Consider the following 23,870-nt stretch of genomic DNA (forward strand, 5'->3'; position numbering starts at 1 on the left):
TAAGCCACAAACTGGAAACCTGGCTGAGTTTTCTATTTCTATATCCACTGAATTTCTGGACACAGAGCTATGCAAAAGCACCACCAGTACAGCCAATCAGCGAAGAGAGAGATGTATGAAAATATTTGAAAAGATGGAAGAATACCTGCCGCAATGTAAAGGATTCTTCTTGAGTGAAGTTTATGCTCTTAGGTTGCTTCCAGTATGAAATATTGACCTTAGATCTGTGCTGCAGGTATTTACAACACCTGCTCAAAACTTCCTGAATCAAAAAAGACCCATTTAAAAAAGGTCACTCCTCCAGATGTGCTTTTCATGTTTGGAGTGATTATTTGACCTCTTAAGCCACATTTTGTAAGAAATATTGATGCATGCCGTGAAGAATAAAAGTACCATGTTCACATTGTGCTTATTGTGCTATATTCCAAACAATTACTGTACATAAAAAGAGGTAATAATATTTTCAATCAATCAATAGACTTAAATTGTTGAACACATGTTTAAAGTTCTTACATAATTTTTTCCTTAAATGTGTTAACACAATGCAAGTTTGGCTCATCGTCTTTGCCTTCACTATTTACCAAATGGTTCATTTCACCTTAGCCTTTATTTTGCTAATTTCAAAAATTTGTCACTTATTTTAATTAATTTGTTTGCAATTAAAATTATTAATCATAATATGAACATGGAATGTTTATTGTTCATGGAATGCGTAGCTATTACTGACATCATGAGGCTTAAGAGGGTAAATATTCCATCAAAATATGAAAAGCACATCATTAAGAAAAATAAACAGCTTGTTAAAAGTCCGAGATTGCAATTGTGTTTGGAATACAAACCAGCCTGTACAGTGGTCCCCCAGGACCGAGTTGGGGAACCACAGTTGTAGAGGCTATGAGCACTTCAGCTGAATAAAAGATGGTAAGGAAGAAAGATACTGTACTATACTTAACATTTTATTCAACTTAAGAGTAGATATTTCCACAAAACCCCCTGTTTGCTTGTCAAGGCCTTTCCCAGAAGGCTGTGCACCATCTTGTTAATGGAATTTGATAACCCTGAACTGATGTATGGCTGCAGTGGGATGTTTCTGGGTCCTGCTTCTTGTTAGCACCAGCTTCTCTATAGTATTAAAGCACACATGTGCTTGTTACACCCAATGGAAAATAAAATAAAGAGAGCAGGGAAAACTAGTATTCCAGAGTTGTAGGTCCTGGTTTTTGGTTTCTTGCCACAGCTCTTGCAGCAGATACGTTCCAAAAGATCTGGGGCTCCTTTTCTGCACTGTCAGTGATCATCCGTTTCAGCCCACACAAGGCCCAGCTTTCAGAGTGAGGGATTTTTGGATTGATTTCTCAAAGAGTGTGGCATTCTGAGATTGGTTAGATTGAAGGACTGTGCACCCTGCCTTTTGGTAACAAACTGGGGGATTCTAGGATAGACTTTGTGAAAGTGAAGGATTATGGAACCTATAAGTCACAGGTGTACTAGCTCACATCCAGCCCACACTTCTCTAAAGTGTCAAGGCTGTGTGGAATAAGGGCAGCTATTACTCACTCGTCGTCCCGGTTTCCCGGATGGACCTGGTGATCCCATGGGGCCACGGGGTCCCTGAAACACAGAAAGGTGAATTTGAGCCATAATGACTACACATCTCCACACAAGGGTATAATCTGGGTCATAACAGCAGCACATTTACAGATAGGACAATAATCTGGATAATAATACCAGCACATCTCAGTCAGTGAACGCATGCATGCTACAAGTGGAGTAAACAAGACAAAGACGCAGGCATAGTCTAGACAGATATTACAGCATTAGTGAGGTACAGGGAGCTCAGGAATGGAAGTGTGCCCTTTCCCTCACCTGGAGGCCGCTTTCTCCAGGCTCTCCTTTCAGTCCACCAATACCCGGGGGCCCCTGAACAGGTAAAATACATACATCATTATCCACACTGTCTATACCTTCATCATCAATTTGTGTGTGTGTGTGCGTGCGGGTATACACACCAGAGGGCCAGATCTCCCGGTCAGACCCATTGGGCCAGTTGGTCCCCGCATGGCCAGCTGTTGGAAGAGAATTTGTTGTTTTTTACCATTCCATTAACCACAACAATAGCAAGGCAGGAAATTCATGTTCAGTAGGAGAAGAAAAAACTGTGTAGTCATTCAAGTAGTAAGTGGGGGAGGAAAGCCAAACATCATAGTTTCCTTTATGTTGGCATATGTCTGATATTAGAATATAAACACAATGTCTGCATCCTTGAAAAAGCAGATTTATAAAATATTCAATAGTATGGTCTTGGAACCTAGAAGTCACCAGTTCGATTCCTGGGTAGGACACTGCCATTGTACTCTTGAGTAAGGTACTTAACCTCCATTGCTTCAGTAAATATCAAGCTATATAAATGGATGTAATTTTAATGCTATGTAAAAGTTGTGTAAGTCGCTCTGGATAAGAGCATCAGCTAAATGCCTTTAATGTAATTAAAATAAAAGTCCGTTTTTGGTTAATCATCCTCGGTGAGAGTATTGTGGAGCTATAAACACATAAACAAAGCTGATTCTTTATCAGCTTTCTAAATGAAACACGTTCTTTTCAAAGACCCACACACTGGCCAGTTCTGCAAGCCTTTTGATTTTGTCCTGGCCTTCTTTATGTCAGAACAAGCTGATTCTCCCACATTGTATGCTTTAGGAATGGTGCTAAGACATGCCCCAGTAGCTAACATTGTCAGTATTTCGAGTGTTCCTTCGCTCAATTCGTTTTTTTGTATCAGTGATTACAAAGAGAGAGGGAGGGAGAGGGAGATAGAATCATTTAGAATAAACAGATAACCAGCAGATGGCAGAAGTGTACTCACCCGGGCCTGCTGCATCATAGACTGCATCTGGGACTCCTGGGCTGAAACAGCGGGACCCTTCTGACTTGAATCAGATGCTGCACTGAATCGGAACTGAGCAAAAAGAGGGGTTTAGCCACAGACACAGCTACACACACATAAATGGTTAGTAATGGAGCGTATTTCCTTACAGGCATCATTAGGACAGTTCCTGGGGGTCCTGGCAGACCATCAGCACCTGGAAGCCCTGGCTGACCATCAGGACCCTTGTGAGATACACAACCACACTGAGAAACACCTCCCCCACAGACAGACTCCACCCACACAGAATTTCCCATTATTTAACAGTTTGTTCTATGCAGACTGGCACTACCAACATACTCATTAATATTTGGAATGTCTTCTTGTCCAGAACTTGAATGGTACGTAATAAAATATCTTTTTTCAAGGAAATCTGTTTCTCTCCAGTGAACAAAATATGGTCAGAACTCCTGTGAGTTCAATCCACAGTGAGTCTTTATCAAGGATTTGCATGCGCTGTTTAGACAATACGTGAAGAATAGTAGAGCCACAGTTTTGACCATCTATGAAGGCCAGACTGTATCTGAGCGGGCGTTTTCCAGTGTGAGGTCTGACAGATGAGGGGACCATACTCACTCTCTCCCCAGGATCTCCAGGGGTACCAGGAGGACCTGGTGCTCCTCTGAGGCCTGGAAGACCCTACAGATCATATCACATATTTCAGTACACATACACACACGCATGTACATACTCTCAACACATCCATGCAACACAGGCATGCACATAAAATCCACACACACATACAAATATATGCACATACACACATACAGAATGTGCATGCACAAATGAACACACACTTCCACACACTCCATTATGTTTGCGGTTGTTCATAGCAAAAATAATTTGTGTTAACAAGTGTAGTCTTGCAATGAAACTTATGTTTTAGTAGAAATGATTTGCCTGTTTTAAGTTTTTTTGCTTGAAAAGTGAAATTGTCTTACCCCATTGGTGAAACCTCAATGGCAACTCAACATTTTGTCTTATTTAGAAAAAAAGTAATGGAAGTAATGGAAATAAGATTTTAAGTCTAAATATAAGACTAAAATACTTGTTAAAATTCACTTATTTTTGGTTTTGCAGGGTTATTATCTTACAAATCAATAAATAAATAATAAAAAAACTTACACAAATAAAAAAGGCAATAATTATATATTTCTTAAACGTGTATTATTTTTTCTGAAATGATTCACCAATGGGTACACAACCATGACTGGATGCACATTTATGCACCACCTTGCATGAGTAGAATCGCATGCATTCATTTGTCAATGTTTGAGACATTCTTCATATCAAGATGTGCAAATTTATCCACGCATAGGTTGTTTTTCACACCGAGTCAAATCCAGCCAATCCGATTTAAGACATTCTTCTCATTAAGACCCACATTAAACCAAGGAAACCCAACATGCAAGTGCTGCAGAGAGACTTCTGTGGCAGCAAGACCACTGCTGGTTGGGAAGATGGCTGTAATGGCTATCTCTTAGATCAATGAATGAAGCCTTCAAATCTTGAATCAAAGTGGAACTGCATCATATTTGCAATATTTCATTAGTATTTGCGAGGAGCATATGAAAAAAAGCTGTATGGTCAAAATAGCCATACATAAAGATGTGCAACTGTCCTGACATTGGTCTGCAGTTTGCTAGTTACAACTTCTTATATTTAAGTTAACTAGCTTTTGCTAATTTGTACACTTATTGAATACAGTCCAAGCTAAAGTTATATCCAAACGGCCACAACTCGCCTCTATGAGTGAAGCCTTTTACCCCAGTGGCTACTGCGTGAACTGCAACGCCTGGTTGCAAAAAGAACTTGAAACCCCACCCACCCAATGTTAAGTCAATGTGGAAAGCCTGAAAAGAGGTCAATTTTCTCTGAGGAAATATAAAGTTAATACATTTTTTACACAAGAAATGATGGTTTAACTAGTTAATCCCATCCCTTGTAATGTCTTCTCTGGCTCTGATTTTTTAAAAGTAATTCTGGCAAAATTCCCAAATCTGGGTTAATTTCAGTGCGTGCAATGTGGCTTGTCCTACTATCGTATGACCATATAAGGATTTCCCCATCCTCGCAGCAAGGCAGAGTGCTTCAGCGGCAGGTATGATGCTGTGTCGTTTTATTCCGATTAGCTAGCTACATAGGATGTCACCATTTTAAGTCCAAGGTCCAAAATGTTGTGTCCTGCGTTCAACTGTATTAACCGATATTCTACGGATTCTTCTCTCCAGTTCTTTCGGTTAATACATTTGAGACATTTTCAGATAAGCAGGGTTCTATGTCAAAACGCGATTTCTGACCATTTCGGGGTTTCAGTTGATTCTCATAAAGTCTCGTCTTTTATAATTTGTATATATGTTGTTGGTGAAATCAGATTTGTAAGCAGTTTGGAAGCTTCTTTAAGAAGACAAGCTAGGGGGATTTACTTAGCTAGGTGGAGCAAGCTTACTGTCTTGCTATCGATCTACTGTATCTGTCTATCTAGCTACCTTGCTAGCTAGTTATCTCGTGATATATATGTCTAGCTATCTGGAGTTCTGTTATCTATCTGTCTATATAACTAGCTAGCTAGCTACTGATTTATTTTTCTATGTAAATATCTTAACACTAAACGTATCTTGCACAATTAACTTTTTTGAAATGTTATGACAGTACGGTTCTGTGGTTGCAAGGCCACGCTTATTGTCCAGACGTGGGCGTGTCTAATTACCATGTAAGGTAGTCGGGGTGGATTTTCCTGTAGTCCTGGACTCCACTCTTTTGCTCCACTGCGCTTGCGTTGGTTGCAACGGGCAATGGCTGCGCCCTAGTTTGGGCTTCATGCGCCAGTGAGCACTAACCATAGCAAATCAGTGGGTGACGTCCATATTTTTATACGGTCTATGGTTATATCCCACAATTAAATATCCCAAATAACATCTTGCTGATATAGTTACTTAGCCAGCAGTAGCTAGCTAGGTAAAGTTAGTGTGTGTGAAGCTGTGGTTCAACCTACAGTACCAATTGTTTAGCACTATAATGACATTACCCCTGTCTATACATATGTTTTAAAATAAGAGTTTTGCAGGGGCTAAACTAAGCAAGCTAACTAATTAAAATATAGAGAAGTTGTGTTGTAAGTCTTTATGCATGGCCTACCATACCTACCACACCATGCATGCACACAGTGGCTGGTGACCAGGGTAGAGTGGGCAGGGATGGGGGAGGGTGGTGCTTTTGTTAGTGATACATTGTCTGGTCGGGACCACAAATTTGACCAGTACAAATAATTTGAAAACCGAACATTCCTGGCATCTGGCAACCCTAACAAAGCCATGTAGACCATACTTTTTTTGTCAGCGCCTCTCAGACAATTTGAAGGCTTTGTTTGCCAGAAAAAACCGGTGAGCTGATAGGTTTAAGTGAGCACATATATGCTGTGATTGCTCAGAGTTATTTGGCATTAGCAAAAGGATGCCTTAAAATCTGATTTAAAATCTTAAAATCTGGAGTAGACTCAAATGCTGGAAAAAAACTGTTTGACAGTGGTACGGGTTTTTGATATGTTTTTCATTAAATAAATGAAATCATTTAAAAAATATGCTTTGTGTTTACTCTGGTTCCCTTTGTCCAATATTGCATTTTGTCTAAAGATATGAAACCATGCAGTATGATAAATATGCTACAATACAGGAAATCAGGAAAGGGGCAAATTCTTTTTGCACTGTACACACACATACATGCTTTATCACTTGCTGAAAGGTGAGCAGTATCTAATAGGCCCACGTCTGTTCTCCATCAGGTGGAGATGACTTATGGCTTTCAAAGAAACCCTGAACACAGGACAGCTGGGAAGTCATTATTCTATCAGACTTTTATGTTTGTGCAGTAATATTATTCATAACTTTTCACTTAAGCCTGTGGTTGAAAACAAAACCAAATCAACATAAAACTAATTTAGTTGAAGCAAAACATGATATCCAAACATTCTTTGTTCCTTCACTGTATAGTAGGAAGGGAGAAACATGTGGTGCATACAGAGAACAAATGGAGTATTAGATTCGGTGAATCACAGCTAACCCTGGACTCTACATGATAAATAAATTTAATTGTTACTCCATAACAGCGAAGCTTGTCATATCTAGAGGAATTCTGTCTGGAAATTGACAAAAAATCTGGGAGAGATCAAAGATATTGTCATTCTGAAAAAAGTTAAACCTTGAGAAAACAGGTACCACTCCACTTTAGGAGCCAGTACCTAGATTAGTGATTCAGTGAGTGTTAACACAGCAATATACACATTCAGGGACAAAGCAATAAGGGCTTACTATACTATAATATACTATACTATACTATACTATACTACACTAAATAACTGCATTATCTACCCCATACTTTTTTATTGGAGTAAAATATGAGGCCCTTTATTACACACATAAAATAAACAATGGGATAAAAATATAATTTAAAAATGGCACCTGTAATTACACAAAACTCTATTACACGTTCACAGAAATTCCCCATATAATGTGTGCTAGATTGTTGTTCTAGAAACAGGAATTCAAGCCTGTTGATTAATTTAAGTGCAGTGTTTAGACACAATGGTGATAAGCTAATAACTAGGCTAGTCAACATTTATTTCTGTTTGTTTGAAAAAATGCAATGTAAAAGAATCTCCTGCAGTACAGGACAGCTTTTGTTTCATAACAGTAACATGTCTGATTATTATGTTTTGAGTTTAGCAATAAACAAAGGCATGCATTAACATGTACAGACTCCGAGATCACAGGCTTATTGTAGAGACAGGTCACCACAAAAATAACTGGCTAGTTAAAAAAAAACAGGCTGTGAGATCACTGTAATCTAGCATAGGTGAAGACACTTCATCATTACCTGCTCCAAGTACCTCTTTCCCTAAATTCTCTTCAAAAATGAGTACGTTTCAACGCCTACCACAACCAGAGGGTATGAGCTAAACAATGATTTGCATTTGTATCACCCCATGATCATCTATTTTATGTACTGTAAGTCTTATGTACCATTAGCTTGTTTTATGAAGAAAATATTTGTTATTAATGCTCTTCAACATGCTGTGCATGTTATTCTTGTTAATAATGGTTGTCATTAATAAAGCACATCCATTAAGTTATTTTATAATGGAAATAAATCTTACATGAATTTGAATATCCAAGGGGGGGTGAAGGAGAATAATGAAAATAGAGACTGAGGGAGAGATGGAAATAAAAAGAGAGACTTACAATGGGACCTTCTGGACCAGTGGGACCCTCTACCAACATTCCCTGTGATGCAGTAGAACAAAAGAAGTTTAGACAGAGTTCAAGATTACATTGTCATATTGTCGATTGTCATAGAGAGAAGAAATCCCTGCAAATGTGTGAGTGAGTGTCAGTATAAGTGTGTACAAGTGTGTGTCCATGTACTGTATATGTTGCCTTTGCACATAAACTTACACATGCTTGAATAATTGCACACAGATCTGTGTGTATTACACCTGTGTCTTTGACAGTGTGTGTATGTATGTGATTGTAAGTGCATATACAAGATAACATGCAAGTGTAGGTATAAAATATATTATAGGGTCAATGCACTTTAAGTATGTGTAAGAGTGTGTATAAGCATACTGTAACCGTAGGCATGTATATAAGAGTTTATCTAAGTGCGTATGTGCCTGTGTGAATATATAGTACATTACTCACAGGCTCTACGATGGCAGACTCTCCTTTCTGCCCCTTCTCTCCTCTCTCTGCATCAACCTACAGTTCACATACTTTACTCACTAACTGCTCAATGCACATGTTCTAACTATTTAATTTCATCAATGTATATGGATATACCCACAGCCTTCACTTAAGAGTTAGAAACAACTGAACATCCATTCGTCTATTTCATGTTTTAATAGCAATATGTGCTCATCGTAATTTACGCACGTTTCTATATTTGATTCATACTGTATAATGACAAGGCATACTACACTTCAAAATCATTAGGGTTTCAAAAAGCTTGTTATAAAGCAGACATATATCCAATTTATGTTTTCTAGCTGGCTCTGAAACTGAAACATAAGGCTCATAAATTGTTAAACAAGTTAATTTGATCATTTATCAATGTACCTTTACAAAAGCCTTTCAGTGCTCAAACTGGCCTACATTCCTGGGCATATTGTTTTTTCAATGCATTTGAAATCATATTTAAAAAGTTATTTTATAAATAACTAAAATACAAGCCAAAAAAAAAAAAGTCTTAAAAAAAGTGGGCCTTATTACCTCTTCAAAGGTTTCATCAGTCTTTGCTGGTAAAAGCTTCTCCTCTGGGTCTGCATAGTCAGGGTAAGCATAATATGCCTCCTTCATGTCTTCATCATCGTAGTCTGTGATTGATTCTTCTTTGAAGCCATCCAGATCTGTGATCTCTGTAACATCTGATTTCAGATCTCCGATCTCTGCAAGATCAGTGCCTGCCTCACCACCTACAATGCCCACTTCACTGCTTCCAGTTCCTGCTTCACTGCCTCCTGTGCCCACCTCATTGTCTGCAGTGGCCACCCCATTGCCTCCAGTGCTTTCAGTAACAGCCTCTCCTCCAGTGTGCCCTTGACTGTGGACTTCCTCCTTGTACTGTAGGTCAATTCCTTCCCCATATCCGTCATCATAAGTTATAACCTGCACATAGCCACATAGATACTGTAAGATAGGACAGAGCATCACACCTCTACACACTTCCCTCACTCAGGCGCAGGCACACACACACACCCCTCAGGTAAAAGGAAACCATATAACCTCCATTCGATAAAGAGTGTAGAAGGCATTAATTATGGTAGCCTGACACAAAGGTGTTAATACAGATAGTGAATTAATATTTATGTTACCTAGACTTGGAGGACAAAGAACTATCTAGTTCCTACATTGTGGCTCCATTTCTCTGCAATCCCAGAGACTTTCATGTGTTGCTTTGCTGCTAATTTCTGACATTTTGTTGCAGCCGTTGGGATACAAAATAAAACTTCAGCTTTCCAACAACATAGGAACAGTGCCCCACAATTTCTTACAGCACACATGTGGAAATAGACAAACACATAAACAGACATGAATACAGGTAAGTAAAGACAAACATGAGTAATGCCAGCTGAATTCACTGTGCTGTTGCACAAGACAGAGCTGTACTCACGTGCGTGCTGTTGTGGGTAATAGTGACTGATGTGTGTTCGTCTCTAGTGATGATCTTCTTCTCCAGGACAGCCCTAGTGCCCAGGCTAATCTCCCCATCCAGTGTTATGCCCAGATCCACTCCGCCCCCAGTGCCGTGATCTACGCTGCTACTAATGATTACTTTGCTGGCAGTATCTGGGGATGCTGTTGAAGCTTCATAGGTCTCATAATCCACGTATGCCCCATAGGGGGTGCCCTCTTCCATGTATGACTCCTCTCTGGTCTTGGCAGCCTCCACTTTCGCCTTCACCAGCATATCTTTCCACATAGCAGTCACCTGATCCCAAAACAACCGAACAAAACTAACTACAAAATAAGAAAATACACCAAACCACACAACAATCAAACACTCATACATAACCAGACAACAAAGAAATAATCCTAGCTAACTACACAGCAACCAACCACTAATACCAAACCACACAACAGGAAATACTCACAGGTAGTTATTTAATTTTCAGTTTGAATAGCAGATTTGCCAGTTTAAATTCAGTATTTGTTTTTTCAATATTTTTTATTTCATTTCAAAATAATAACCTTGTTGGCAACACATGTAATTAATTTCATTTATTGATAAAAGTGACTGAAGATGATGATGACGATTGATGATGATATATAAAGACCCGTGTGTGCAGTCAAACCCAACACATAGAAATAGTATATTTGGTGTTTTGGATAACTTGACTAACCACCCCTTGGGAAGAGTGTGTCTAAGAACCGCGCACATACACTATATGACCAAAAGTATCTGGACATCTCTTGGTCAGGGGGCATTTTTAATGGTTTGGGCTAGACCCCTTAGTTCCAGTGAATGCATATCTTAATGCTACAGCATACAGTCCCATTCTAGATGATTCTGTGCTTCCCCAACGGTTTGGAGAATGTCATTTCCTGTTTCAGCATGACAGTGCCCCCAGGCACACAGCGAGGTCCATATAGAAATGGTTTTGTCCAGAATAGTGTGGAAGAGCTTGACAGGCCTGCATAGAGCCCTGACCTCTACCCGATCCAACACCTTTGGGATCAGTTGGAAAGCCAACTGCGAGCCCGGCCTAGTCGCTCAATCAGTGCCCAACCTCAATAATGCTCTTCTGGTTGAATGGAAGCAAATCCCAGCAGCAATGCTCCAACATCTAGGACAAAGCATTCTCAGAAGAGTGTAGGTTGTTATAGCAGCAAAGGGATGACCAACTCCATATTAATGTTGGATGAGATGTTGGATGTCAGATGTCCACATACTTCTGGCCATGTAGTATATGTTTACTTGGAGCAATGAATGGCTGATGTTTGTACGCAACCCTGAAGTGGACATGCCTGTAATCGGATTGCTAGGGTTTCCTCTTGCTAATCACATGAACAGGAATATGCATCCAATTTATGAACAATTCACATTCATCATCTGATACACCAGGGATATGCACAAAATTAAAGGTCAGTGCATGCTTCAGAAATCCCATGCTGCTTTTCATTGAGACTTTTCTTAAAAACAAAAGTAATAATTTAAGAAAAATTTTGTGAATGAGGCCCAAAAACACTTAACAACACCTAACAACACAGCAACCAAACACTCACACCTAACCACAAAGCTACCAAACACATATGCCTATCCACACCGCAACCAAACACAAAATGAAGCACCCACCCTTAATCCCACAACAACAACCAAAGATTCACTCCAAAACAATGTAACATGAGAGACCCACAAGACCCACACAGTGAGAGGAACAGCTATATCTGTACCGTGTCCTCATGGGAATCAAGTCCTGCTACTTCTTCTGGAGGAGGTGGGGACTCAGTTGACTTCTTGTCTATGTCCTCATAGTAAGGGTACTCATAGTAATAGGCGTCTTCTTCAGGTGCCTGTCAGAAACCATAGCAACAAGCAGAAAAAACGTACATTTAAAATCATGCTTCCTACTCAAAGATCTTTTTTGAAACAAAACTTTTAATAAAAATGATAAAATGGATAGTTCTGCTCCTGGATACTGATTGGTCAATACAGCATTCTAGCTGTGTTATAATCCATGATGTAGTAACAACTATGATGCGATAGACCTGTTCTTACTGTGTATAATATCACTGAGCACCTTTAGCAAGAGAATGGACCACTGACAGTAGCTAACAGTATGGCCCCACAACTTTTACCGTTAGGTGGGCTACATTTGAGAAAACTTGAAAAAAATACAGTGCAAAAAACTAGGACAATAATATGGACAGTTTTAACATTTGGTCAACTTCTAATAAGAAGGGTGTGGGTGATATCTAAACATAATGTTAGCTACTTCCGAAACTTATGGTTTGTGCCAAAAAGTCCACTGCTTTCACCACTTATGTAAATGACAACTACATCCATATTAATATATGTACCTTATGCGAAAGTGAAGTTAGCTAGTTAGACTGTTTCTAGTTTTTTGTAATTCTATAGCAGTAACTAGAAAGGTGTAGGCTATTTGTCAGGTTTGCATAAACAAGTATGTGAGGGTGCAATCTGACTCAAATTCATGTAAAATTCAGGAGAACTGACGTAAAATGGGTGAGGAAGCATTTTAACTTAGTTAATATTATTTTGGCTATCTTCCCTCTGGTTGAAATCGTCACACAAAATGTAACATTATAGGCTCCATGTCCCGGCAGCAACCAGAGCGACGCACACTTAAAATGTTTCCAATAAGCTTACGCTAACTGATATTACATAGAAAGCATTCCACAAATCTAAAAGCTTTAGAAAGTTAGCTACCCTAATCACTGCTCCACTGAAACGCACCATAGGCATTGAACGGTCGCTAACTTCTTTGTGTTAAGATTTCCACTGTGTTGTGTTGCTTGGAAACCATCCAGTGCTGTTAGAGAACTATATAGCTTGGCAGAAGAATTGTGATTGCACTTTTTTTATTAATACAGTGGCATTTATTGAACAGAGGTGTCTTTTTAATTAAGGCAATAACATAAATGATATTATAAAAACAATAAGGCACTTGAAGCCATACCATATTGTGAATATAGTCACGGTTTATGGGCAGTGTTGCCAGATCAGATTGACAGTTTCCAGCCCAATCACAACTTTAAACATAACAGTGCCGGTTTTAGCCTGCTGTATTAGGGTGGGCTACGGTTGACCTGGGTGGTGGGGGGTGTTGTTGGATGTTGTCGACCGGGGGGGTTGGGGGGTGGGGGGGTTCTGTAGGATGCTGTCAGAGGTGGGGAGGGGGAGGGATTGGGGAGGGGGTGCATTCAAATGACAAAGCGCTTCTCGTCACATTAATAGCGCTGATTAAATAAACCGGCAGTAAACTGCATATAAAAAACAGCACTTTCTGTGCTACTTTTTCCAGCTTGTTTGGCAATATTGTTGGCTTGACCGCAACAGCGGGGCGAGCCCTACAAACGCGAATGTCTGTGACTGACTGAGTGAGTGACTCAGTGAGTGATGAAGTTACACCACTGGTCGGCCGGATCACGTGTGTTAGGGTCCAGCCATATACTAGGTTTTAACTTGGTCTTGTTTTCACAATATTTTCAAACCCCCGCCAAATGTTGACAAAAGTAGCCCAAATTTCATCTACCAGCCCAATACTATTTTTGCCTGCCCAACGTAATCAAAAGTAGCCCAATTGGGTGGAAACCCGCCCAATATGGCACACTGTTTAGGGGTTGCAGGTACTCCATCATGTGCGTGCCTAACAACACCCTTTAGCCATGACTATTCTCAATATGCTACGACCTCTTGTGCCTCATTGCTCATTGCTTAAATATAAAATGTCACAAAGATATTTTAATAATAACACTATAGTACCATGTAAACAAATGTAAAATGTAAACAAACCTCTTAAATAAACTGTTCCATAAAATATGACAACAAAAAATTACAGTTGTCAGCAATAAATTACTGGAAAACACATTTGATTTTGGTTACTTTATTTCTATAGATAAGGGATTTTATTGGGTTTTTTTATTTTTATTGGGATGGCCGTAGTACAGGTCTGGCAGAGCATCACCAGGGAAGATACCCACCGTCTGGTGATGTCCATGGGTCACAGATTTCAGGCAGTCATTGAACGCAAATGGTTTGCAATTTGTCCAATTATCTTTGTTCCCCTAATGTGGGGGGACTGCCCTTACGAAAAAATTACTTGAACACTCAACATATAAAGAGATCACACGTGAATTAGAAAATAATTCCACTTACTTTTTTTTCTGATTAACATTTTTATTCTCTCTTAAACAGTACAAAAGTACAAAATAATATGCATCGCAAATTATACATACAAACCCCCCACCCTAACCCCCACAACTCGTCATCACCACATACACAATTGGCCTTGGTTGTCAACATAAATACGGTCCATCATATGCATTGGACACAGATATTTAGAAGAAGACATAACTCAGCGAACAGATCAGCGACGAGACAAGGGAGTACAAAACAAGTACATATTTTTGTCCATGCAAAGATTAAGACGCTAAACACAAAACATGCGTCTCCCCAGAGAGTATGTCCCATGTCAGGAGCCCTCCAAAAAAATTAAGTATTTGCCCCATTTTTTAATATACATCCAATCTTCCAAACCGTGTATAGAACATTGTGGCAAACACGCCTGCCACAGGCCACCGAAGTGGCTTTCCTTGGGGCCCTCCAGCACAGAGACACAGGGAGATGATGTTAAAACAGTCCACATTTATTTGCAAGGGTCGGCAAGATGTTATAGCCGAGGAGCAGATGTTAAAACACTGTCATGACAGAGAGGCTCCCCTGTGTGGGTGGGGATGGCAGATTTAACCTGTGCGCAGTGATTACCTCACTACGCACAGGTGCAGCCACTCCTGTTCCTGGGTCCAATTAGCCTGGCCAATTCTCTCATTCTTAACCAATCATCCAATTGGCCAGGTCTAATTAGCTTGACCCAGGGCAGGTGTGGCTGCTTAAACCAGCCATCCCCACACCACAAACATCCTTTCAAATGCTGCCACTTTTGCCATCTCAGCAGCCCATACTTGGATTGCGGGCACACCCTCATTCTTCCATCCTTTGAGAAGAATCTGTCTGCCTATCATGATGCTCATTTGGACCCAACTTCTAATGTGTTTGTCTCCTCCCATTAAGACTGATCCATCACCTAAAACAAAAAATCTGGGGCTGAACGGAATTTGGGTCTCTGAAATCTCACAGTGATTATCATATATCCTGGCCCAAAATTCTTGAACTTTGTCACAGGAACATAAAACATGCATTAGGTAACCTTCCTCGGGCTTGCATTGCCAGCAGTTTGGTGTGAAAATAATTCCACTTACTTAGATGAGAGCAGAGAAAGGTAACTAACGAAAAAGGTGAAAACATCAGTCACATATAAAAATGTAGAATTTCCATGTGAAGATGCAAATTTCACATGATTTCATGTCACACGTTTTGTTATTGTATGTGTAAACTGTAGGTTACATCTAAAGTTGCAAATTTCACATGATTTCATGTCACACATTTTGTTATTGTATGTGTAAACTGTAGGTTACATCTAAAGTTGCGAATTTCACATGACTTCATGTGACCTACGTACAGTTGAGGCCAAAATTTTACATATATCTAGGCTAAAGAGATTCCAACTAAATTTTTCACAACTCCACACATTTCATGTTAGCATACATTTCCTGTGTTAAGTCAGTTAGTGTATCTGCTTTATTTCAATAAGAGGTCATTTAAAAATAATAGCTAAGAAACATATTTATTTAAGCTTTTACATACTATATCAGATTTTCAGTGGATCAAAAGTTTACAAACAGTATTTGGTGGTATTGACTCTATAGATCACTATAGAGAGAGCTGTGAGCTGTGAGGACACGCACACAAGTGAGCTCCTACGGTTTTACTATTTGAACTGTTTTTACCGTTTTTACTTTATTTTATATCGTTTTTATTTTATTTTATATCGTTCTTATAGTTTTATTTTCTTGCGTTTTATTGTTTTACTGTTTCATACTTTTATATTGTCTGCTCTCGCTGGATTTATCCATTTCTGGAACTTCAGTGGAAATCTCCATCATAGTCGCCGTGTCTGGATACAACCATTCAAAGATAAAGAAAAAAGCAGCAGCGGGTTCGAGTTACAGAGACCCCGGGATAGCGGTGGGGTGAAACCGACACCTGTGTAAATCGAGGCCGCCGCTGGCTTGCTACCTGAGAGAGTCACTTAAGCTAAAACGCTAGCTCCGGCCCTGTCGCCACATCTCCAACCCGAGGACCGTTGGCTGTTGCTGGGTGCAAAACCTAAGCTCGTGCCTGCTGCTGCACTGGATTTTACTCCAAATCCGAAGTACAAAGCACTGAGCTCCACTCCACTGCACGAGTCCTGGTTCGTGGCATCTGGCAGGAAAGTTGGTAAGACCAGCCGGCAACCCTCCTATGATCTTCAGCTGTCCAACCGGTATGATGCCCTGAGTCTGGATGATTTTCCGCCGCTGACCAGAGAGTCGCATCCGGTGGCTGTTTCCGAGCGGGCTCTCCCCGCTGGTGCTTCCTCTTCGGCGGCTCCAGCTGGTGGCTCCTTCCTGGCTGCCCCGGCCGGCTCCTTCAACACGACGGCTCCAGCTGATGCTTCCACCTTCCCGGCTCCAGCGGTCGTCTCCACCTCAGCAGCTCCTGTGCGCCCTGAGCCGGGGCGTGGTGCATCCCGCCCCGCTGGCTCGTCGGCTCGGCGCAGGCTGCTTAAGGACGCGGTGCGATGCCACTTGCTGGGATCCTCCTCTCGCCGTGCTGCTTCAAAGCTGCAACATCCAGGGAGCACCCAGTACCCATCTGAGCGAAGTGATCCACAGCTGGCTCTCCCTCGTCCCCTTTTCCCTCCTACCACATTGATTGTGGGGGACTCGATCATCAGGCATGTCCGCCTTTTCAACACAATCACCCACTGTTTCCCCGGTGCTACTGTGCCTGTCATTCTGAATAAACTCCCGGAGCTTTTGCACTCTCTGCCCTCCACAGTCACTAAAATCATTGTCCATGTTGGCTGCAATGACACCGCCCGTAGGCAGTCTGTGTTGACGACAGCTGATTTTAAAGACCTCTTTAGCTACTTGCGCACCACAGGATTAGCGGTGTTCGTGTCTGGCCCGATCCCAACACTGGCTCGTGGAGCTGAGCGGTTCAGCCGAATCCTCAGTCTCCACACCTGGCTGCTTTCTGCCTGCAGAGACTTTGACCTGGGTTTTATTGACAATTTTAACCTATTTTGGAACCGTTATTCTTTTTATAAGCCCAACGGAATACATCCCAACAAACTGGGCAGCAGGATGCTAGCTGCTAATTTTCAGCATGCTGTCACATGGGACTGACGGTTGTTTACACCACACACCCCCCTCCCGACCTCTTCTTCCCCGCCCTCAGTGGTAGCTCAAAATCCCATCTCACTCACCACTGCCCCCTTTGGGCTTCAGCGGTCATTGATTTCTCGACTACACCGCACAAGACAGCCCAACTACAGGCTATGTCCTCGTTGGCGCGGAGTAAATCACCGCAACCTGCGGCCTCTGGGGCGGGCTCCTCGGTCAGCTGATGCCACGGACCTGCCGATCCCCACCAGGATTGGCCTGGTGAATGCCAGATCGCTAGTGAACAAGACCTTCATCCTGAAGGATTTCTTCTCATCACGAGGATTGGATTTTCTCTGTGTGACTGAGACGTGGCTGGGTGTTGGTGAGTCCAGCGCTTTCACTGAACTTTTACCTGATGATTGCTGCTATTTTAACTCCCCACGGTCCTCTGGCCGGGGAGGAGGAATAGCCACGGTCTATAAAAGTCGCTATAAATGCAAGCAGCTATCACCTCCATCTTCATTCAGCAGCTTTGAACTGTGTTTATTTGAGCTGGGTCGCCCTCACACCATATTGTGCGCTGTGATCTACCGGCCTCCTAAATACAATAAGGACTTTTTAAATGACTTTTCGGACTTCCTGGGTGAAATCATACGACCGTGTCCTTATTGTTGGTGATTTTAATGTTCATGTGTGTTGTCCTGATAAGCCAATGGCGAAGGTCTTTTTACACCTCATTGACTCTTTTAATCTTGTGCAGTCTGTGTCTGGACCCACACAAGAGCGTGGACACACACTTGATCTTGTTTTATCATATGGTCTGCCTGTTTTTAACCTAGAACTTTGTTCAGCAGTATTCTCTGATCATATGCCTGTATTGTTTGAGGTTGCTCTTGCCTGTAATACAGTTAAACCTGCCGCTGTTACTCGGCGCTGTCGCATCATTAACCCCTCCACTGCTGCTCAGTTTTCCGCCGTTTTCAGTCATAACACCGTCATTCCTGAGTCTGTGTGCAGTACAGAGGAGCTTAGCTCATGGCTTCACTCCACCTGCCAGACCGTTTTAGATAATGTGGCTCCATTAAAAACCAGGCAGCCTAAAAGTAGATCTGAGTCCTGGTTAAATGATACTACTCGTGCTGTCCGACGTGAGTGCCATAAAGCTGAGCGCAAGTGGAAAAAGGACAAACTACAGGTGTCCTTTCAAATGTTAAGGGACTGCTGGCGTCATTATCAGACAACTGTGAAAAATGCCAAAAGGGAACATTTGTCTAATATCATCATGTCTAACTGTCACAAACCACGTGTTTTGTTTAAAACCATTGACTCAGCTCTTAATGCTCGGCAGACTGTCAGTACAGAGGCCTCCCCTGCTGCTTGTGAAAAATTTCTTCACTTTTTTACTGATAAGGTCTCTTCTGCGAGAGCTCTCATCACACCTGCTGATTATGACCCTTCAATCTCTGTCACCTGCTCTGCTGTTTTGGACCAGTTTGAGCCTGTGACTTTTTCTTACAGGAGATTGTTGGTCAGTTGAGGCCCTCAGGTTCTCCAAATGATGCTGTACCTCCTTGACTATTTAAAGAGGTTTTCCCAACTGTTGGAACCTCTGTTCTTACTGTTATTAATAGCAGTTTGTCCTCAGGTGTGGTCCCTGTATATTTTAAACATGCAGTTGTTCAACCCCTGATTAAAAAACCTGAGCTAGATCCTGCTGCTCTTAACAATTTCAGGCCGATCTCCAAACTGCCTTTTATTTCAAAAATCCTTGAGAAGATTGTTTACAGTCAGTTAATGGCCTTTTTGAAAGACAACAATATTCTCAAGGTTTTCCAATCCGGTTTTAAATCTCTGCACAGCACCGAATCAGCTCTTTTAAGAGTTTTTAATGATATCTTTTTAGCCACAGACTCTGGTGATTGTGTTATTCTTGTGCTTTTAGACTTAACTGCTGCATTCGACACAGTGGACCACGAAGTCCTGATCTCTCGCTTGGAGCAGTGGGTGGGCATCAGGGGCGTGGCACTGGAGTGGTTCAGGTCGTACCTGGCAGACCGAACCTTCTGTGTCAGCCTTGGCGACTCTGTGTCCTCCTCTGCTCCTCTCTCGTGTGGGGTCCCGCAGGGTTCGGTCCTGGGCCCTCTTTTGTTTTCTTTGTATTTGCTCCCACTCGGCTCCATACTTAGGAAGCATGGGATTTCCTTCCACTTTTATGCGGATGACAGTCAAATCTATGTCCCTCTTAAAAAGAAAGACGCTTATGCAATCACTGCCTTAGTTAAGTGTCTTAACGACATAAAAGCCAGGATGTCTCTGAACTTTTTAAATTTTAATGAGAAGAAGACTGAAGTGATGGTTTTTGGTGGCATCGCTGGGACAGCCCTTCCAGATCTGGGCTCTTTGGCCCAGTATGTCAATCCAACCATCACAAACCTCGGGGTAAAAGTGGATGCTGACCTCAAGCTTGACAGCCAAGTCAGGGCGGTTGTTAAATCAAGTTTTTATCATTTGAGGCAGCTGGCCAAAATAAAGCCAATTCTTTCAAGGCAACAGTTTGAGATTGTAATCCATGCCTTTATCACCACTCGGCTGGATTATTGCAATGCCCTCTATGTGGGGGTTAGTGCTTCCTCCATCTCCCGTCTCCAGATGGTTCAGAATGCTGCGGCACATCTTTTAACCGGCACACGCAAGCATGAGCACATTTCCCCCATTTTAGCCTCACTCCACTGGCTGCCCATACACTTCAGGATTCATTTTAAAATTATTTTATTTGCTTTTAAATCCCTGAGTGGTCTTGCCCCGCTGTACCTCTCTGAGCTTCTACACCCCTACACACCTACTCGCTCTCTCAGGTCAGCTGATCAGCTGCTCCTGAGAGTGCCTAAAACTAAGCTGAAGCTCAGAGGGGACAGCGCCTTCGCTGTTGCAGCTCCAACACTATGGAACGACCTGCCTCAGCACATCAGACAGGCCTCCTCTCTGTCTGTTTTTAAATCCCTCGTCAAAACCCACCTCTTCTCCTTGGCTTTTGAGTCCTAGCAAGACAGTGACTTTATTTTATCCTTTATTTTATTCCTTATTTTATCCTATTTATTTTATTTTATTTTTTCCTATTTATTTCTCAGATTGTATGACTGTTACCTATATGACTATAGCTATGATGTGTTTATTTTGCAATGTATTTATTTATTCTTCTGTACAGCACTTTGGTCAGCCATGGCTGTTTTAAAGTGCTTAACAAATAAAATTGGATTGGATTGGATTGGATTGACTTGTAATTGCTTAACTTAAATCAAATGCTTGGGGTAGCCTTCCACAAGCTTCTCACAATACTTTGCCTGAATTTTTGCCCATTCCTCCTGACAGAAATGGTGTAACTCAGTCACGTTTGTGGGCCTCCTTGCTCGGACATGCTTTTTCAGTTCAGTCCACAGATTTTCTATGGGATTCAGGTCAGGGCTTTGTGATGGCCACTCCAGTACTTTCACTTTGTTGTCTTTAAGCCATTTTGTTACAGCTTTGGAGGTATGCTTAGGATCATAGTCCTGCTGGAAGACCCAGTTGTAACCTAGTTTTAACTTTCTAGCTGATGTCCTAAGGTGTTGCTTTAGTAGATAAATCCTCCTTCCTCATGATGCCATCTATTTTCTGTCCCATTTCTGTCCCATTTCCAGCAAAACACCTCCAGCAAAACACCCTCACCACATGATGCTACCACCCCCATGCTTCACAGTTGGGATGGTGTTCTTCAGATTAAAATCCTCACCTTTTTTCCTCCATACATAGTGCTGATCATCATGGCCAAACAGTTCAATTTTTGTTTAATCTGACCAGAGAACACTCCTCCAAATGGCTAGGCCTTCGTCCTGGTGATCACCAGCAAACTTCATTCTGGCTTTTTTATGCCAGTCTTGCAGTAGGGGCATCTTCCTTGCATGACAGCCTTTCAGGCCATGGCGATGTAGGATTCTCTTAATGATGGATGTAGATACTTTGGCACCTGATGCCTTCACCAGTTCCTTTGTTGTCTTGAGGTTCAGTTGATCCTTTCTGACCAAAGTTCGTTCAGCCATGGGAGTTAATTTGTGCCTCCTTCCTCAACAATGCAGTGTCTGTGCGGTCCCAAGTTTTTTATATTTGCATACAAATGTTTGTACAGGTGATCGCAGTACATTCAGTTGTTTGGAAATTGCTCCTAAGGAGTAACTGGACTTGTGGGGGTCCACAGTTTTTTTTCTGGCGTCTTGGCTGAGTTGCTTGGATTTTCCTATGGTATCAAGGGCAAAAAGGCAGTGGCTCTAAAGGCCCTTAAATATAGCCACAGGTGCCAATTAACTCCCAAATAACTCCTAATTATGACAATTAGCCAATCAGAAGCTTCTAAAAAGTCATTACATTAAAAGCTTAAATGAATCTGTCTCTTAGCTATTATTTTGAAATGAACTCTTATGAAAATAAATAGATACCCTAATTGACCTAACACAGGAAATGTATGCTAACATCAAATGCGTTGAGTTGTGAAAACATTAGTTTGAATGTCTTTAGCCTAGGTGTACGTAAACTTTTGGCTTCAACTGTACAGCTTCAGAATACGTGATATGTCAGAGGAATAGTATTTTTAAGTGGCTATTTTCATCCAATTTTTCTTACTGATTACCTCTCATGGCTGAATGAATACGCTGTCGAAATGATTAATATTTTAATTTCATGACTAACCATTTTACGCTTCAGTGCTATACGCATGTTTTTTAGTGTGCTTTCCTCTGACTGAAGACATCTTTTTATTGAAACAGTAAACTCAGTTATTTCTGCTGGGTAGCTCACTAGTGCCTCTTGCAGTGCATGAGTGACCACCACTGTCTCGAATTGAATCTGACCCATGCCAGTGTCTTCACTCTCCTAATCCAACTGTTTTGTCTAACATTTCTTGAAAGGCATTGCATAAATAACCAAAAAGTGTTATTTTGAGGTTAAAAGAAGAGATGGTGTCTCACCAGGTTTATGCTTGCCTGTTGATTCTTTTATAGGAATCATCGCTTTTCCTAGCTATGTTATCAATTTATTGTTTTGTTATTTCAGGTTTGTCTTCAACTTTGATGGATGGATCTTTCACTGTTTTGTTTGTTTAGCTATGTTTTGGTATGGCCTCCTTTTAGGAGCTGTAAAAACACACAAGAAGCTTGAGCTTATTATTACTTTTGGCCTTAGTTCTACTGCCCACTTAGCCCCTCATTACCCACGCATTTAGTACAGCAGCTCACTCCATACACATCTGGGTACACAACTGAGTACTCCCCATTTACAGCTCATTTATGTTTCCTTTTATTTTCTTGCAGGGACTGGGTGTAAAATAAGTTGTACTCCTGAGACATACTTACATAATCATAGAAGTTGGGTTCCTGATTCTGGGGGAAGTCTGGGACAGGCACCTCACAGTCAGGGCTGAAGTGCTCGCAGTAGTCATGGGCAGCCCTGTGGTCATCAACGATCAGGAGCTGCTGAATATCTCCCTGAAGCACAAAACACGAAATGCAAATTAGTCTAACAGGAATAGGTCCTCTTTCAACATTCGCAGGCTGTATTCCCATGAATACACTGATTAATGTCCGGCATGGACTAGATCAGGGACCTGCACCCCGGAACTGAACCAAAAGCATTTAGATCAAATAAAATAAATAAATAAAATTAAAAAAAGGTTTTTAGGTTCAGAGGTAAACCAATGGGTATGAAAAATCATGAAGAACTAAAAATTGGACACCTTTGTTTTCTCCATTTCACACAGCCCAGACAGAACACAGACCCAGGCAGCAAAGGTTAAATGCATTATGTGCTGTAGATAAATTGTGTGCATGTTTTTCTGTGTGTGTGTTTGTGTGCACATGTGTGTGTGTGCATGTACGTGTGTATATGTGTGCGTGCGTGCGTACGTGTGTGTGAATGTGCATGTGAGTATGTGTGTATGTGCTCATGTGCGCGCGTGCATGTGTGTGTGCATGTTCATCCAACAGGGCCTCGTTACGACCAGTATATAAGTTGTTGCATGTATATGTTTCTTATGTATTGTTTGTAATATTATGGGTATATGATGTGTCATTTAGGATAATGCATTTATTAGTTACAGGTTTTATAGTTGATTTTTTTCCCTGCTATTATTGTTGTTGTTCTTTGTAATGTTTGCTTTGGCTACGCAGTACATGTCGTGCCAATAAAGTACTTTGAACCCAGACCTAAACGCTACGTAGTTTGCTTATATTTAGCTTTTGCTGCTCCATTCCCAAAACTTCAGTTTCACTTCCCTATATGTTAAACAAATATGTAGATGATGATTAACTGCAGATATTGACAGTTATTGAGCTTCTATGGTGATGACAAGTTGCCACATACAAAGCAGTTAGTGGGTCTGTGTTCTTCACCAAGTAGAACTTTTCTTTATTGAGGCA

The 23,870-nt window shown here is 41.2% G+C and overlaps 1 protein-coding gene across 1 annotated transcript in view; it reads right to left on the reverse strand.

The window, feature by feature from the left end:
* Positions 1–23,870, reverse strand: part of LOC135233731 (collagen alpha-1(V) chain-like) — a 133,501-nt gene that overhangs the window by 67,346 nt on the left and 42,285 nt on the right. The window contains exons 5-16 of the mRNA XM_064297531.1: positions 22,809–22,940; positions 11,869–11,988; positions 10,088–10,405; positions 9,187–9,582; positions 8,620–8,676; positions 8,161–8,202; positions 3,500–3,562; positions 3,034–3,108; positions 2,864–2,956; positions 2,010–2,066; positions 1,867–1,920; positions 1,558–1,611 (exon numbers count right to left, since the gene is read on the reverse strand). Of these exons, the coding sequence (XP_064153601.1) occupies positions 1,558–1,611; positions 1,867–1,920; positions 2,010–2,066; positions 2,864–2,956; positions 3,034–3,108; positions 3,500–3,562; positions 8,161–8,202; positions 8,620–8,676; positions 9,187–9,582; positions 10,088–10,405; positions 11,869–11,988; positions 22,809–22,940 (1,461 nt within the window). The remainder of the gene's footprint in view (positions 1–1,557; positions 1,612–1,866; positions 1,921–2,009; positions 2,067–2,863; positions 2,957–3,033; positions 3,109–3,499; positions 3,563–8,160; positions 8,203–8,619; positions 8,677–9,186; positions 9,583–10,087; positions 10,406–11,868; positions 11,989–22,808; positions 22,941–23,870) is intronic.

Source organism: Anguilla rostrata, chromosome 10 (assembly GCF_018555375.3).
Source record: "Anguilla rostrata isolate EN2019 chromosome 10, ASM1855537v3, whole genome shotgun sequence".
NCBI classification, from domain to species: Eukaryota; Metazoa; Chordata; class Actinopteri; order Anguilliformes; family Anguillidae; genus Anguilla; species Anguilla rostrata.